The sequence below is a fragment of the Chaetodon trifascialis genome, chromosome 3 (genome assembly GCF_039877785.1).
Source record: "Chaetodon trifascialis isolate fChaTrf1 chromosome 3, fChaTrf1.hap1, whole genome shotgun sequence".
In the NCBI taxonomy this organism is placed as follows: domain Eukaryota; kingdom Metazoa; phylum Chordata; class Actinopteri; order Chaetodontiformes; family Chaetodontidae; genus Chaetodon; species Chaetodon trifascialis.
Genome location: NC_092058.1, coordinates 10,498,776 through 10,515,040, shown reverse-complemented (window position 1 = coordinate 10,515,040; position 16,265 = coordinate 10,498,776). Strand labels below are relative to the sequence as shown.

Genomic DNA, 16,265 nt, shown 5'->3' with positions numbered 1-16,265 from the left:
AGACACAGTCACATAAGACTGTAACCTGATGTAAATGTTTGACAAACTAGTTAATGTTTGTTTTTCAAATCCCTGAGCTAACACAATAGCTGGCAGGCGCAGCTTTACTTGTCAGCCTAATTTATTGTAAATACTGATAAGACAGACAACTATATCCACACCAAGAAGTCACTCTCCTAAAAACAGACTGAGGAAACTGAAGCTACCATCCAAGCCACTGGCTACTGTCTGCTCCATATGAGCCATGGGCCAGTCAGGTTAAAAAAATCCCCAAAACGTTACTCAAAATAAACTGAGGAAATATTACTTCTTCCAAACTGTCTTTTTTTCTTTGTCTTTCTGACCCAACTGTTGCATGGCTGACTGCTGGGTGCAGCCTTGAGAAATACTGACTCTGCTGACCCCACAGCCACTGAATGAGAGGAAATTCAGATAGAGAATGGAGGGGTGGGGGGGTAAAAAAAACAAAAAAACACAGAAAACCATTGAAAGAAGCAGTTGATGCTGGGCCAAGACCCTGACAGCTGTGTGGTGAAGGACGCTCCAGCCTCTGCCTGTTTCAGAACAAAAAGGAGCTGTAGAAGTAGGGCAGAGACAGCAGACGTCTCAGGGTGAAATAAATTGTGAGTACAACGTGCAGACGTGAGCTGCATGCATGTACTTTTATCGACAGTAAGGTGTCTGAATACATTTTGAAGAACATGATGGTGCTTTTAAAAGACGAGCAACAGTAAGAGTTTCTCTCAACATGTGAGTGACACATCCATTTGTGAAGCTTTGTCTCATCTGATTATTTTTCTCAATTAATTGTTCAGTCTATCTACAGTGAACAAACAGGGGAAAAAAATCAAGCCCTCACATTTGAGACTCTGGAACCAGAGATTATTGTTTATATCCCAGCATGCAGGCAAATTTCTCATTATAGTTGTAAGAAATCCATTGTACCTCATGACACAAAATAGTTACCAATTCAGAAGAGACCATGTAAAATTCTCAAAATATACAATTTATTCAAAATATGTTAATGCAACCATCAATATATTCCAGTAATTACAAAATCAGTAGTTTTTCATCTTTATAATCTTATGCTTTATAGACAACGAGGCTTGCGGACAAACACAAGCTTTGATCATATCATGAGAACACAGGGTGCTTTTAACAGTTGACTGTCCCTTTCTGGCTAATACCAACTAGGCCATAGTTCAAAATTACAATTCAATGTGACTGACTTTCATTATTAAGGAGGAAGAAGCGAAATTTAAATAGAACTGACTGCAGCGGCTCAAACATACATCTGGAGTAGTTTCAATGAATTTCAGCTGACTCATTGTATGATGATATCACTGCCTTGAACACTGGGCAAAAGGAACCAAAAATAGGGGATATAGCAATTTCTTTGACCATGACTTATTTTGCGCTTCCTCAAACTGAGTTGAAAAACAGCCTCCTATGAGAGCACACAGAAAACTGATCTTTGCAGAAAATTGCACAGAAAAAGTCAGCCGTGGACACTGGACTGCAACAGCAGAAAGAAAATATTAAATATGATGAGGACACCTGCATCCACTCAACGTTACAGATAGTTTTTAGACTGCTGGACTACTGAGGAGGGTCTACATAGACTCACAGTTTCCCTCTCAACAACCAAATGTCTAACACTTTCCATCAATGTGGTAATTGTATTTTCCTATATGTTCAACAGTAACAACATAGACATGTAAATGCAGTTCATGGGAACATATAAGGGGATACTAATACAAACATATTTACAAATGCATCTGTACAAATATTTGACACTGTACAGTTGATGCTGTGGGGATGAAGGGATAGTGGCATTGTGGGTAGTCACATGTTTAAAAGGGAAACAAACAAATCTCTTCAACGGCAAAGAAGGCCTTCCCTCAAGAGTTTGTGTCCTTACAAGTGAAGTTGTTTTCTAATTTGTGGAAGACTTATTGGCACTCACAAGGAGATTAGAGGAGCCGCTGTTAGATAAAAGGAGTAGTTCAACATTTTGGGAAATGCACTTGTTGGCTTTCTTGCAGTGAGTTAGATGCAGAGACTAATACCGCTCTCATCTGTCTGTTGAATATGAGGCTGGGGCCAGCAGCACACTAGCTTAGCATACCACTGGAAATAAGGGAAACAGCTAGCTTGGCTCGGTTAAAAAAAATCCATTTACCAGCACCTCTAACCTTCAGTTTTTCCCAGCAGACATTCAACATGTCAGCGCTGGAATAATTAATAACATTGATGGCCACATTCCATTGAGTTGAGGTTTGGTATTTTATATGCTGGCTCACTGGGGAGACTTCCCGGGATACTTAATGGAATTACTCCTGTGTCACCACTTGCCATTGTGTAGAGTGCAGTGGCTAGGAAACCAGAAAACAAGCAGAGGTTTGTGAGCAATTGAAGGTGAGCAGGTATGCACGGTATCATTGAGCTGCAGGTGAGCGGTGGAAGGGTGGGTGGAGATAGAGGGAAGACTAATTGCATATTCATAGATCCTTGCATACTGAATGAAGGCAAAGGTGTGGAGTTTAAGTCACGAAGGGATTTTTTTTTCCTGGAAAAACTTCAACATTTGTAATATTGATGAACAGAGATGAGCTTTTAGGGTTTAATAAATGCCAGCAGAGGAAGCATGCAGACATGAGTGCTATCGATCTTCGGCATATTTCCCAAAATGTCAGACTATTCCTTTTAATTAAGCAGAGAAACTTCTACTTGTTTTTTGGGTTGGCAAGTTTATATTTTGTGTTGAACCCATGAAAGGACACCTGACATAACAGTGTGGGCTCACTACAGACCAGATCCATATGTGGATTAATGTTTCAGAAAAACTGAGGCAAGCATAGAGTCCACGTGTATCTTCGGAAACTCATGTTAATACTCACAGTAATTCATTACTTAACATTTACAATTTTTGTTAGCAAGCACAGTGACTGGGAGATAAAGCCACACAATGGCCACCAGAACAACAAAACAAAAACAAATAACACTGTTATTTGTGGTGACACAAATATGAAATCCATCCCGACAGGATGGCTTGTTCGTGTGATTTTAATAACATGTACACATAGCAGACAGGAACCCTTAACTTTATCAGCTGAATGTTTGATCTTCCATGTCAGAAGGTGCTTTGCTAGAAGACACTCCAGCTCATCTTATATTGCATTCACACTCTCCACACACCATCCAAATAATAAATACACTCAACTTTAGGAACCATAATGTTTTTTTTTTTTTACACATTACATTAATTTCATAAATAAAGAAATGTACAGTAATTTTCAACCATGTTTGCTTAAATTATCTAAACGAGAGCACAAAGTGGGTTGTGCAGAAAACAGAGCATAAGCTGTCAGTTCAGGGTTGACGTGAGAGGACGGTGAGGTGAAGAATAGTTGACAGAATATAGTGACAGTCTCAAACACTAGTGCACTGCTATACTCTTTATCTCTCGCTGTAGAAGTACACTTCTTGAATATATTAACACTGTTGTATGGCATTCCTTCCCTTTACTTATGCAGGCAGTATATAACAAGATAGATACTTCAAAAGAGATGTCACAGATCTCTTTTTGCTACGTTTCGCTGTTTCTGATATGTTGTAGTACAACATGATGTAACACAATACATCCGGACGTTCTGTGATGGCCTTCCTCTATGTTTGAAAGTGACAAGAATATGACAAAAAAGCAGAACAGTGTGGTTTGACAGTAATGTGAGTTTGTCCTGCAGAAAATGGTGTTTAATTACACGATAACCATCCGTATGTAGGGTAAAAAACTTCTTTTCCATCTTCATCTCGGAGGGCAGAATATGCACCTTGTACCTTGATCTTCTCTACTTTCCTGATTCAACACTTCTAAACCTTTTTTAAGCGTGAAAAACGTTAAAAAACAGTCTACACCTTAATTCTTAAAGGTGCACACGGACAGCAGGGCCAAAGTGACAACTTCTTGCACTCTTCTATCCATTTGGCATGTCTTGTAGAGAAACACCATATATGAGAAGGTATTTTTGTTCCAGTGACATCTGGAGGGAAAAAAGTGGCACTGCTCAGTTCCTCTCTCCTTCTCGGATACACTTGAAATGGTGTCTCCAATTTTAGCAGAAGTCACGTGGCAGGGGGGTACAAGGGTATGTTTCTCCACCTTCTTCATCCAACCATCTTCTGTGGGAGAAGTTTACAGGAGTGGAGGAAAAGGATAGCAAAAGGCAGGGACACTCCATCTTTCCTTCCTTCCTCTCTTCCCTCGACAGGACATTCCTCGTTTTCCTCCTCTCAGTGCAAACAGTTCCTGTTCCGTCAACAGTCATGTGACCGGGGCGCTACGACACGCAGCAGCAGGTGCGCACCTTCGGCTGCTCTTCTTCCATTGGCTGTCTCAGTTTGAGGAGGGGTGGGTCACCGCTGGCCGGCGTGTAGTAAACTGCATTGCCGTTAGAGGAGACCAGCGGCATGCGGGGGTCCTCAGAGCTGATTTTGGCATCAGTGAAGGAGTCTGTGGAGCCATTACCTAGGTGACCATTGAACAAGGGGTGATTCAACAATTTGGCGGCAGCCCTCTGTTTCTTGAGCTCCGACAGAGTCTGAGCACGCTCTCTTGGCCAGGCTTCCTCCTGGGTGGGCTGGGTGGTGACGACCCCAACCTTATCAGACGATGGCATGTTGCCATTGGAGGGCTGTTGCGGCGGCACGGACGTGGTCGTGGAGATGAGGCCGTTCTGTTTGCTGTTGCCATCTTTGAGGATGGTGGGCAGCTTGGGCTTGTCTGGCAGCTCCACAGCTACCACTGGCTTGACCTGCAGGACACCAATAAAGATTACTTTAATCCTGCTATAAGGCTTCTCTTCGGGATGATTAAATTCGCGGAGGCATGACTCTGTACAGGGGAGATCAGATATCTTTGATCTGGTGCCCAGGCTGTCAAGCTAAAAATAAGTGAGATGTAAAGCCTTTTTTATTTTTTCTACTATAAAGAGAGTCTTCCCTCAGACTTGGTTATTCAGTGTATAGTGGAGTTTTTTTGTGACAAAAGTATTTTCTGCAGCCTGAATCAGTTCATTTCCATTTCAGGTCACAACACATGTGTGCATTTTTCTTTTGATTGTCTCTTGATAACGTGCCTCACTGTGCTGCAGTCAGTGTGTGGATGCTTAATAGTGTGAACAATACTGATAGCATAGTTCAAGACAGCATTTTTTTTTTTTTCCAGTAGTGGAAAAGCACCTGAAACTCTCTTCACTTTCTAATAGTTTGTGACCGTGCTGCATTTTTCTCTGTACACTCTAATGTTGGTGGAGGATTGTATCACACTTTTTCCACTGTGGGTTTCTTCCTGTGTGACTGCTTTTAAGGAAACATCTTTAACTTTACACCTACACCAGAATCTGACATTTAGACTCGTGATGCGTGGGAGAGATGATTATTTTCATGATATCAAAAACACTTTTGTAGCTATACTAAAAATATCTCCAAGTCATGTCAGGTTGTCTGGCAAGTTCTGTGCAGGAAGTTTAACTAATTCTTAAAAGCTTGTAACAAGAATAAAAGATGAATGACCTGAGGGCTCACGCGAACCACCTGGTTGTTCTCCTGATCAGACTCCTTCTCTTTCTCGTCCTCCTCCTCCCTCCCTCCCCTCCACACGATGGCCTCCGTCTCGTACTCTTTACGGCACAAGTTGTGTCGGTCCGACAGGCTGGCTCGCCGCACCACTTTTCTGTGGACACAGCAGTTTCCAGTGAGAATGTGCAAGTTCAGAAAAATGTGAACAAAGCATTCGAAACATTTTCCAAAACTCTGCAAAATCAGAACTCAGAAGAAAGTTTTGCACTGGCTCCCTTCACTGTCAAAGACTTGAAGATTGAACATGCGCTATTAAATTAAGTTTAGCAGAAGCTACAAACAAGTGCGCCCTGATCTGCTGCTGATCCTGCCCGTCACTCTGTCTGTTTAATACCACTTGTAGTAGCAGCAGTTACACCAGCAGGTGTCAGTACTTACCCACGACTGCCTGCGCTCGACGTTCGCCGACACAGCGAGGTCTTGTGTTTGAGCTGCGACTTCATGATAATGTCGTGTTTGTGTTTCAGGTCTAGCAGGATGGCTCTGAACTCTTCATCCTCACACAGATCTTAAAATGAGAAGCAGGAAATGTCAGCTCCTGTCAAATGAAGCTGCGGTTGTTCTGCTGTGCTGCTCTCGTACAAACAAACCCAGGATTCTAAATCGAATTAGTTTAGGTAATTATTATCCTTAGCAAAGCGACGAGTTTATTATACTGACTGTTAAAATGTACACACACACAAATTTTACCATTTATATTCCGTTTACCATTAAGACAAATATTAAAGTGGACATAAAATAGCACAAAAAGGTTTAGATTTGACTTGACAAGATTGAAATCAGCATTTCATCACAATGAACCCATGATGTAAAACTTGCACTGACTGAACAAACTGGAAACGAGACCCTGCTGAGATGAGACGTTTGTTTTCTTAACCCCCCACCATGTGTATTGATAAGGGAGTGCTGGTGTGCAAATATACCAATGGGGGTCTCCTCTAGGAAGGTCTTGGCATTGAGACTAGCTCCATGAGACACCAACAGCTCTGCCACATGCATCTGAAACAGCAGCAGCAAATTACATTAATGGTTTCAGAAACCTTTGCGTGTGTGCGCTTATCTGTTTCCTGCTTCCTGTTATGTTTACCTTACCTGACCCCAGCACGCTGCAGCATGAAGAGGCTGCCATCCATCTGAATCTCTCAGATCCATGCGAGCTCCCCCCTCCAGCAGCAGCTCTGCAGCCTGCACGTAGCCATTTGCTGCTGCGATGTGGAGCTGCAAGGGCAGAGGACAAACAAGGTTTTCCTAGTGAATAGGATTTGCTGTAGATGATGCTCTGTGCATCAAATCCTGCGTGGATTTCACACTAAAGCCACAATTCAGATGCATATGAATGATTTACTACGTCCGCAAATATGCTGACCATATAAGACATCAGATATTTGTTCCCAAGTCTGGGGATGTGGGTGTGTCACTGGGCACCTTCAATCACTGTTTTGTGTAAATAGGTCCACAACATCATGTCAGACTGATGGGGTGCTGGGTCCTGCTGGAACAGCTCAACTGCATTAACAGTTAGAGATAAAAACTGATCCTGCTGTCCTGAGGTGACCCACTTTGCAGGTCAGAAACTCGCCTGTTTAAGGAAACAATTATACCAAGAGCTCAGAAGAGTGAATCACTGCACACCCTTTTTATCATATCTATTCTATCAGGATATTAACTCTCGTCTTAACCTTTTCAACCTCTCTGAACCACCGTTAGGCTGGTCAGTACAAATCTGAATGAGTTAGAAAATTAGTTCGAAAATCAGCAAAATGCCCACCAGCGAGTTCCCAGAGCCAGATGATATTGTCAGATTGCTTGCTTTGACTGATCAGCAGTCCAAAGCCAAAAGAAATTCAATTTACTATCATAGAAGACAGAGACACCCAGTGAATATTCACATTTGAGAAGCTGGAGCCAGTGATTTAATTTTTTTTATGCATTTTTCATGAATCAGTTATTAAAGCTGGTGTGGCTATTTGGCTGATACAAAAGTACTGCATGTGATCCTGTTAAAGAGAGTGGTATAAGATCATTTTAACAATCAAAAAGCTACATTAAGGAGAAGCAACAGGAGAAAACTCATCTTTAAAAGTTTTTCCTGAATGCTACAATTCATTTTTATATTAGATTAAAAAATAGTGTTGCCCTGTGCTTTTGTCAGGGCTTTCTATGGATGTTCTTTCCCTTTTCTTCAAATCACAGTTAATCTATCTGAGAAACATGCACACTTATAATACGAGGCCAATGCCAGCCTTCATTTTGTTTCATTCGTTTTAGGACTGAAGCCTAATGATTTGGGGTGTGAGAGAGGCTGTGTTCTTTCATTCATCAAATTCAACCTGGTCTGAAATAACAAGCAGGTTAGTCAGACTTCATCACTGCAGAGGACTAAGTTTGATCAACTGGTGACGAAGTGAGCTTATACAAACTTGAGTGTTACCGAAGAGAGAGAGAAATGCACACACCATAAAATCCAACACTATTGATCTCCATGCAGGAATTAGGACGTACTGTAACCAGCAGAGGAAAATCAAAGCCTTGTGCACTGCAGGGGCGCAGACACATGCACTTGATATGGTGATTTTCATCATTTTGTAGCGACTCACTGACATAAATGAAATGTTGCTGCAGTAGGAGGAAAGCAAAATGTTGAGGGAAAAAAAATGACTTTCAAGAAAAATAAATGAAATCATGGAAGTAAAACAAACTGACATATAAAAAGTAATTACGGACAGCATTTTCTGTTTTACAAACAGCAACAATTTTGGTACAATGGTGTTCTTTATCTGTCTCCTTGAAAGCAGGAGAGGGAGCGCAGGGCTGCATGTATACAGAGAAAGATCACTTAAATTGCAGCATTTTAAATGTGTCTAGGTGTCTTTTAAAAGCAGCCTTTTCTGTGACAGCTCACAATCTTTATAACCCGCAGTAAATGTATCTACAGCAAAACAGCCAGAAATAATTGGAAAGCAGGATGTGAAGGCTGAATTCAGACGTCACAGCACATCAGTTATGTCAATGGCTCCAGTACCAAACATGCTTAAGTGGATGTTTATCTGCAGTGCTACAATCAAAAAGAGGTGTTTTAAGAGCATGTCAGGGATGTTAGGGCCCATCATTTCCTGGAGGGCTTGGGTCTGCCTGGTTTTATTGCCTTCGGGTGAGTGCTGAGGACGAATGAGACTCACTGCTGCAGGGCAGCATCTCCGGAAATGGTATTCTGCTAATGTATGATTTCTTGATTTGGTCTCCAAAACACTGAAAACAATCTTAGGTTTCTAATTTCTGTTAACACAGCATCTTTACAAAATGAAAGCCTCCTCACTGACTTAATTTTAAGTCTGTGTTGAGGTGTTGTGCTATGAACAGTGTATTAAGTTTTGTGGCTCTAGAGAGAGACAGAAAATCTGACAGATTGCCTCAGATGATGTCATTTAAGTCAGTGTTGTTTGGAGCTGAAGACTGTAAACTGTGAGTGCAGTAATAAGGGGTGAGTAAAGTCTGCCAGGACTGCTCGTTGATGGTTTCAGTGGTGCTTTGAGCTAAATGCTAATATCAGCATACTAACTTGCTCACAATGACAATGCTAATATGCTGATATACTGTATAGGAGGTACTGTTTACTTTCTTAGTTTAGCATGTTAGCATTCTAAACGAAGATCTCATTGTTGAGATATTTCTGTGGTGGGCTGAGTGACACTGCTATCCTGAGAGTCGTGTCGCTAACATCACAAATATGAACAACCATAAGTTTGATAATGTCTGCATAGTGCAGAGCATTTCAGCTTCCTCTCACAGTATCACTGGCAGCCTGTCAGGGGTGTACCCTAACTCTGCCCAAAGCATGCTGGGATAAGCTCTCTCTGTCTTATCCAGCTTTGGCCAATAGTCTCAACGCATGCCGTTTGGGTGAAATGCAACTTCGAAACTGCTGGTAGGCGTGATCGTGAGGGTGGTCTCCCCTGTGACTGAGCTTTTTTTTTTTTTAGTTTAGAGGATGAATAAATGATTTGACTCTCCTACAATGATCAGAGACCACTGTAACTTGCCTGACCTGACTGAAAATGCTTCTGTCTTTTCAATGCATTTTGTAAAATTCCTTTGTTATGTACAACTGAACTTAACTAATTAATTCAGCTTGCTTGTAAGAATCCTATTATTCTGTTACCTGTGAAGATCTGTGAACTGCAAATAATGGTTTATTCACATGAATTTAATGCAAGAGTTTGACAGTCAATTTTTACAGCATTTTAATATGAATTGCTTGTTTGGTTAGCACCTTGTTATTCTTTCAGATTTCTCACACTGACAGTACTTCCTTACTTCCTCTCCCCCTCTCAGAGACTTCATCACTTGTTTGCGTAAGTTAAACTGAGATGACTTTATGAATTTTCGAATAAACAGTTTCTCCTCAGAGTTTGATCAAACCATTTGCAACCAAGAGATGAAAATCATTATTCCTGCACATCAAAACAAGGACACAAAATGTTTCAGTGGAAAACAAAAGATTAACCTTACATAACTTCCACCCAGTTCCAGATCTCTTCCTGTCTTCTCTTCCAGAGATTTTAATAAGGCATGCTCTAGTTTGCTTCATCATACTCGAATGAAGATTAACAGGACGCATAAAGCACGGGGACAAGCAGCTCAATCAGACAATCTGTGGTAAGACTTTGAAGCTTAGCAGGGTTATTTTGGGCTACTACCATGTAATGTCCCTTAGCTATTTTCATCCAGTGATCTGTCAATGTGTTTCCTCAGTGTGGCTTAAGTCCTGATACATAATAAAGACTTCATTAAGGCATCTGACATTATGTGCTCCACTCAGGAAATTATACACTAATGATTTTTTTGTACTTTTTAATGCTACAGCGCACTGAACTTCAAATTCAGTGACCACCTTATGAGCTATACTCCCCCAGTAATGCTAAAACAGATGACTGCCTGTAGTCTCTTCTGTACACGGACTGTAGTTCAGCATGTACACAAAGTGTCGGGGCCACCGAGTATGTAGCGGTGCTACTATTATCAGCAGCCCAGCCGAGTATTTATGTCTGTAGAGCTGAACGATCTCAGCAGCGAGCACATAAAGACACGGTCAGCCCCGAGAGGAAAACATTAATCAGTCACTACTTGCCACAGTACTCGAGTACTCTTCAAGTCCGTAACGCTGCTATTTCGATCGCTGGCAGTTAGTTTGGTAATAAATAAAATCTGAGTAGCTGAGAGAAAGCGTGACTGCCGGGCTGTGGCTATTTCCTGCAAGCAGTTTATACCAGTGCAGATCCAGTTCATAACAAACTCTGAAACGTCTCAGTAGAAAAGATTCATTCTTTTTTGCAGCCAGTGCTGCTAAGGATTGTTTCCTGTCCAAACAGTGTTACAGTGCAGTGGTACAGAGGTCTAAATCACGCAGCCACATGTCTCCACTGATGGTGTGCACAGTACACGGTCCATGTCAAACTATAAGGATGAGTCTTGGGACTGTTTTACTGCCTTACTGATGCAGCTCTGTGTCATGACTTTATTTTTACTGAATGTGGCTCACTGCACCTCAGCTATGTTTTGTTTGCTGCTCATAATCACACAGGCTGTCTTTGATTTTTAGTTCATGAATTATGTTTGACACTTTTACCTTTTGTTTCAAATCCAGTCACCTCTTATTAATACACATCTTTTGTCTGTAAGTGTAAGCTTTATGCTTATGCACGATGAATTATTTTTCATTTCAGATAGCTTTGGCTGTCTCATTCACCAGTTATGAAACAACTAATGCGGATACAGTAAATTTCCAATCTGATCTTGCATCAGTTTATGCATTACTTAGTGAAATTTAGCTTCTATGATTCTCAGTCACTTATCATAATTGTTTTCCCTGTCATTACAGGTATTCAAACCTCTCTTTACATCATTTTTCATTCATGACTGCAGGTGTATTTAGCACTCACAAACACTTTCATATCTGCAGAGCATTTTAAAATCATACAGCTGATTTGCTTTTAAGAAGATTATAATGAGTCTCTAAATGCCTGATTAGCTTTCAGGGTTTTATAGCTCCATGAGCCAGTGTTGCAGAGCACATTATCATTAAAAGGTGAATCTATAATAAAGACAGTCCCTTGAATATTTATACACAATTTTCTTTTTCCCTCTCAGTGCAGACCTGTGATACTTGATCATCTGATAAGGGTTGTGTAATGTTTCAGGTGTTTTTTTTTTTTTTATTGTTATAGGAAAAATACCCACAACAGCTTAAACTCTTGACAGAATCTACAGGCTTGGAGGCAGCTGAACTGGAGTTACTTAGCCTTATTTCTAGCTCTGTAGTCTTAAATCTCCGATTTTTTTTTTTACTACTGCAACTTTCTAATGAATGATGTTCTAAGCAACTTTGGGATCATGTCCTCTCTTATCACCATCCGTGTTGTTGCTCGTGGCATGGATAGTATTGCATTACACTCATTTGTCAAACTTGTCCAATGCAGCTTAGATTTTCTTCCATATGCACACATTGGGACTACCGATACAATATCCTAAACCTAAACCTCCACTAACTGAATTACAGCCACCCAGCCAAAAAAGACTGAACCTTGTCACAATCACAAATAAAATTCATGTAACAAAATGTAAAAGGATAGTATATCTGTGCAGCAAAAACACAGAGGATAAACAATGGTTGGTCTAATAAATCCCAGTTTCTGTGGCAACATAACAAGACTGGTGTCAGAGCACATAAACTGCATGAACCTAATGATGCACCCTGCCTGGTGTCTGCACAGGCTGCTGCTGTTGCTGACCACATGGGTCCCATCACAGACCTGCTTCGTTTTTAAACCTTTTTCAAATGAAATCTGTCCAAAGGACAAAACTTGTGTGTTAATTCAGAAGCAGCAGTGTTGGTTGTTATTGGTAGTGCTGGTTTATACTGGTTAAACCTGAATTAGTCTTAAAGAAGTAAGACCCAGGAACAGATTTCCTGTAGCTGCTTTGAAAAAGAAGCCAGTATCACTTAGTAGTGACAGTAGTGACATCACATCCAGATGTTTGATCAGATGTTTGCTGCTCTCCTCATTTAGCAGCACTTTGTCTATGTATGTGATGGCCCCTTAAAAATAAATTCAATTAATAAAATCAATATACACGTATAATGCTTGTCACCCTGCATCATTTTAACTGCTACTTTCTATATTTTTAAAATATAAATACATTTTTTTACCCTGTTGTATGGACTTTTTTGTTTTGATTGCACTGTTTTTATGTTTTGTCTGAAGTTTTGTCAGTGTCTTTATATCCTGGTCCTAACAGAAGAGAAGATTTTGAGAAGATGGTAAACTTGTGGGGGCGGATTGTTTTAAATTGCGATAGGTAGAGAAAAGTCAAAATGAACAGAGCACCAAGTCTTACCAGTGTGGCTCCCTGAGAGTCTTGTTGGTTGACCTCCTCTCCCTGTCTCAGCAGTTCCTGAATGTCTCCCAGCATCCTCCTCTCTGTTGACGCTCGTGTCTCGTTGATCATCTCCTGGGTGATGCCTGTCAATCAAATACAGATGCAGAATCACAGTGTGAGTCACAAGGGAGATGGTTTCTTTTTTCCTGATGGCCTGCAGCGGCATACTGGCGGGGCCAGGTTATTACTGAGACGCAGCTCTGGTATAATGGAACAGGGACACAACATAAAAAAGGTGAGTAAAACTTCACAAAGTGAGTGTTATAGGCAGTCTGGATTGACAGGCTTTTTAAATTACACTGGAGTTTTTCTTTAAGCAACGGTTCATGGATTCCACGATAAAAGCTTCTCTGCAGGTATTTAAAATTAGAGGCTTCAAGGGAAGAAATAAGAAAGTTTTAATGGACAGCAGCACTTACTGATTTCTGTCGTGTTGCAGTGATCTATATGGCACAATTAGCCAGTGGACTAAACCTAGACATGAGTACTTAATATCATTCTGAATAACATAAAAAAGGAAAGTAACTTTAATGGCTATAGGAACTTTCAGATAATTATTTCAATGATTTGAACATGAGCAGACTATGTGAGATCAGTTCGGAGCTGCGTATGCTACAGTATTTGAAAATCTGAAGTATTTGAAGCTAAATGACCGTTTGGTCTGGGTGGCAGACAGCAGTTTCATGCACCTTCATGTTGGCTTTCCGACCATCTTCTGTCAAAGAGTTCTGTGGGTTTTGGCGCAGTTGAAGCTCAGGTGATTCTGTCAGTCACAGCTACCCTAAATTCCTCCTTTAATCCATCTCCCTCCTGCCAGGCAGGACTCAATACTGTGACGGCCACACTTGACTTCTTCTCCCACAGCTCAGCAGTAATGTACTGTACTGTCCAGCAAATTTAAAGAAATGTCAGATTGACAATAATGAAAACGGCCTGTCAGTCAGAAGTGTGACTCTTACATTCTTGTGGTGTGTGACTGCATATGTGAGTCACTTGGAGGATGAATGAGGTCTAAAGCTACAATAGCTTAGCTTAAGTGTTGCGGATGCAAATAAGATTACATCCCTTTTAATTCATTTGCCACTTGAAAAAGGTTAATTATCCTTCAAATGCTGGAAATAATAAAAAAAAAAATATATGCATTTATTTATTTTTCTGGAGCACAGAGGACAATCCCCTAAAACTGGCCTCTTAAACTTAACATGAAAAGTAGAGGCAGACAGGCATCACCTGACTGTGCATATGTTATTGACAGTATTCCAGCCCTACGACCTTTCTTGCCACAGAATTATAAATTGAACCTGGATGAGTGAAGCTGAAGGCAAATGTATCCACTCAGCCAACATGCCAGCCTCCAAATGGCCATTTTAAAGTCAAACTCCTGTTTCAATGTCACGTTCTCATGGCCCACACCGACATGTGATGGCCAGTGGTTGTGATGAAGGTGCTGAGCAATGGTGAGGAGGTAAACTGGTATTTTTCTCTGAATTCAAGCCAGAGGGTGTTTAAAGGCTCAGGAATCAGACAATGACAGTCCCCCTTTGTCGACTTAAATGAAATGCATCCCTCCGGCTATTATTGTCTTCGGCATTTTGTGTTGTTTCTGCCAGCCAGCATGAGTCTCTGTGGTACTAATATCACAAAGTGTACTTGCTTGTTTCTGTCATATTGTGATTTAGCTACAGTGATGCCTCACAGCAGAGCAATACCCCAAAGGAGTAAACTGAAAAATCTGTCAGTATGTCGTCACATAAATAACAAAACGAGACACTTAAGTTGAAAATCTAACTGTTTCCAGGACCTCCTAAGGAACAACATTAGTCTGTGGAGCAAAACTACTTCTACTCCACATCTGCAAATAAGCGTTTCAGACTGGCTCACTGATAGATGCTGCACACAGTTAGTTGTGTATTTGTGGCTAAAAGCACATCTGGAACACGATACATCAGGTCACACCTCCTCTCTGTATCTATTTTGACAAGCCTCCACTGCCAATTAGGAGGTGCTTTAGGGTGATTGACAACAATCAAGTAGTCCAAACGTCTCTTGAAATATTGATTAACTCTGTGGAGATTTTAAGTCTTAAATAAAGTATGTTTTTTTTTAGGGAGTTTGCTTGATTGGCATTTGGAACAAATTCATCCCATATTAGTTCTACTCACGCTTTCTCCCCCTTTCACCAAAGACTGTAGCTCCACGAAGGGCCAAGATGACAGAAAGAAATACACCCAGATCAAATTAAGACTCCAATTAAGGATTATTTTCAGTATAGATGAATCTGTTGATTAATCCAGTGTCCCTTGCAAATGACTTATTTTGTCAAACCAACAGTCCAAAACTCACTTGAACAATTAACTGGCCATTTAAATTGTTTAAAATCAACAATAAAATCACCAAAGCTACAGCCATGTATATCTCCGGTCTAAACTGGACTTCTTTATCCCTCCATCATCAGGGAACAAAATGACTTGAGCTGAGTCGGCGGTGTAGCCTGTTGGTGTGACTACTCTGCATTCCCCACTATCTCACCGCTTCAGCTCCTGGTACACATTTCCCCCTTATCACTGCGGCTCATCACGGATGAACTGGACTCGACAGGGGAGGATCAAGGAAGAGTCAGATCAGTCAATGCTGCGTATGAAAATGCTGCGTGTGTGTGAGCGCCGGTGTGCCCATCCCTGTAGCATCTCTGGAGAGAGAAGTCTTATCCAGCTGTACAGCGCTGAGAACATTACAGGAGCAATTAGCAGTGCAGCACTCCCTTTGATCGGCTTAATAATCATTCTTCTCACCTACTGTACCGCTATCTGCATTCTGTGGCTCGAGAGACCCTTTTGTAAGCTGAGAACCTCATTTTCGGTGCTTTCTCTCTCCAAGCCCCAATCCTCTCTCTGTCTATGAGGGTTTCCAATGTAATCTCACGTCCAGGATGAAACCCACGCGATGTGCCCTATTTTCACTGTCAAAACCATCAAAATCATTAACCCTGCTCTTGTTTAGAAAGCAGTATTTCTCATTAACAGGGCTTTTTTTCACCTTTAGTTATGGGGAAATATGACTGAGCTCTCCAGCAGCTCCTTGCTTCCACATAGTTTGCTCCTGTTTACCTCTGAGCAGCTCCACTGAAGCATTGAGGAGGTGCTGTGTTGTTGAAAGGCACTTTGACCAGGGAATTTTCCAGTACTTTT

General features: G+C 41.1%; 1 protein-coding gene across 2 annotated transcripts in view; it reads right to left on the bottom strand.

Annotated features, from left to right (window-relative positions):
• Positions 1 to 985: 985 nt before the first annotated feature.
• ppp1r16b (protein phosphatase 1, regulatory subunit 16B) overlaps positions 986 to 16,265 on the bottom strand; it is a 90,509-nt gene continuing 75,229 nt past the window's right edge. The window contains exons 6-11 of one of the 2 annotated variants that reach the window (XM_070959321.1): positions 13,036 to 13,160; positions 6,733 to 6,858; positions 6,564 to 6,639; positions 6,019 to 6,148; positions 5,575 to 5,734; positions 986 to 4,814 (exon numbers count right to left, since the gene is read on the bottom strand). In XM_070959321.1, the coding sequence (XP_070815422.1) occupies positions 4,341 to 4,814; positions 5,575 to 5,734; positions 6,019 to 6,148; positions 6,564 to 6,639; positions 6,733 to 6,858; positions 13,036 to 13,160 (1,091 nt within the window). In that variant the 3' untranslated portion in view covers positions 986 to 4,340. The remainder of the gene's footprint in view (positions 4,815 to 5,574; positions 5,735 to 6,018; positions 6,149 to 6,563; positions 6,640 to 6,732; positions 6,859 to 13,035; positions 13,161 to 16,265) is intronic. The other variant, XM_070959322.1, reaches the window with a different exon arrangement.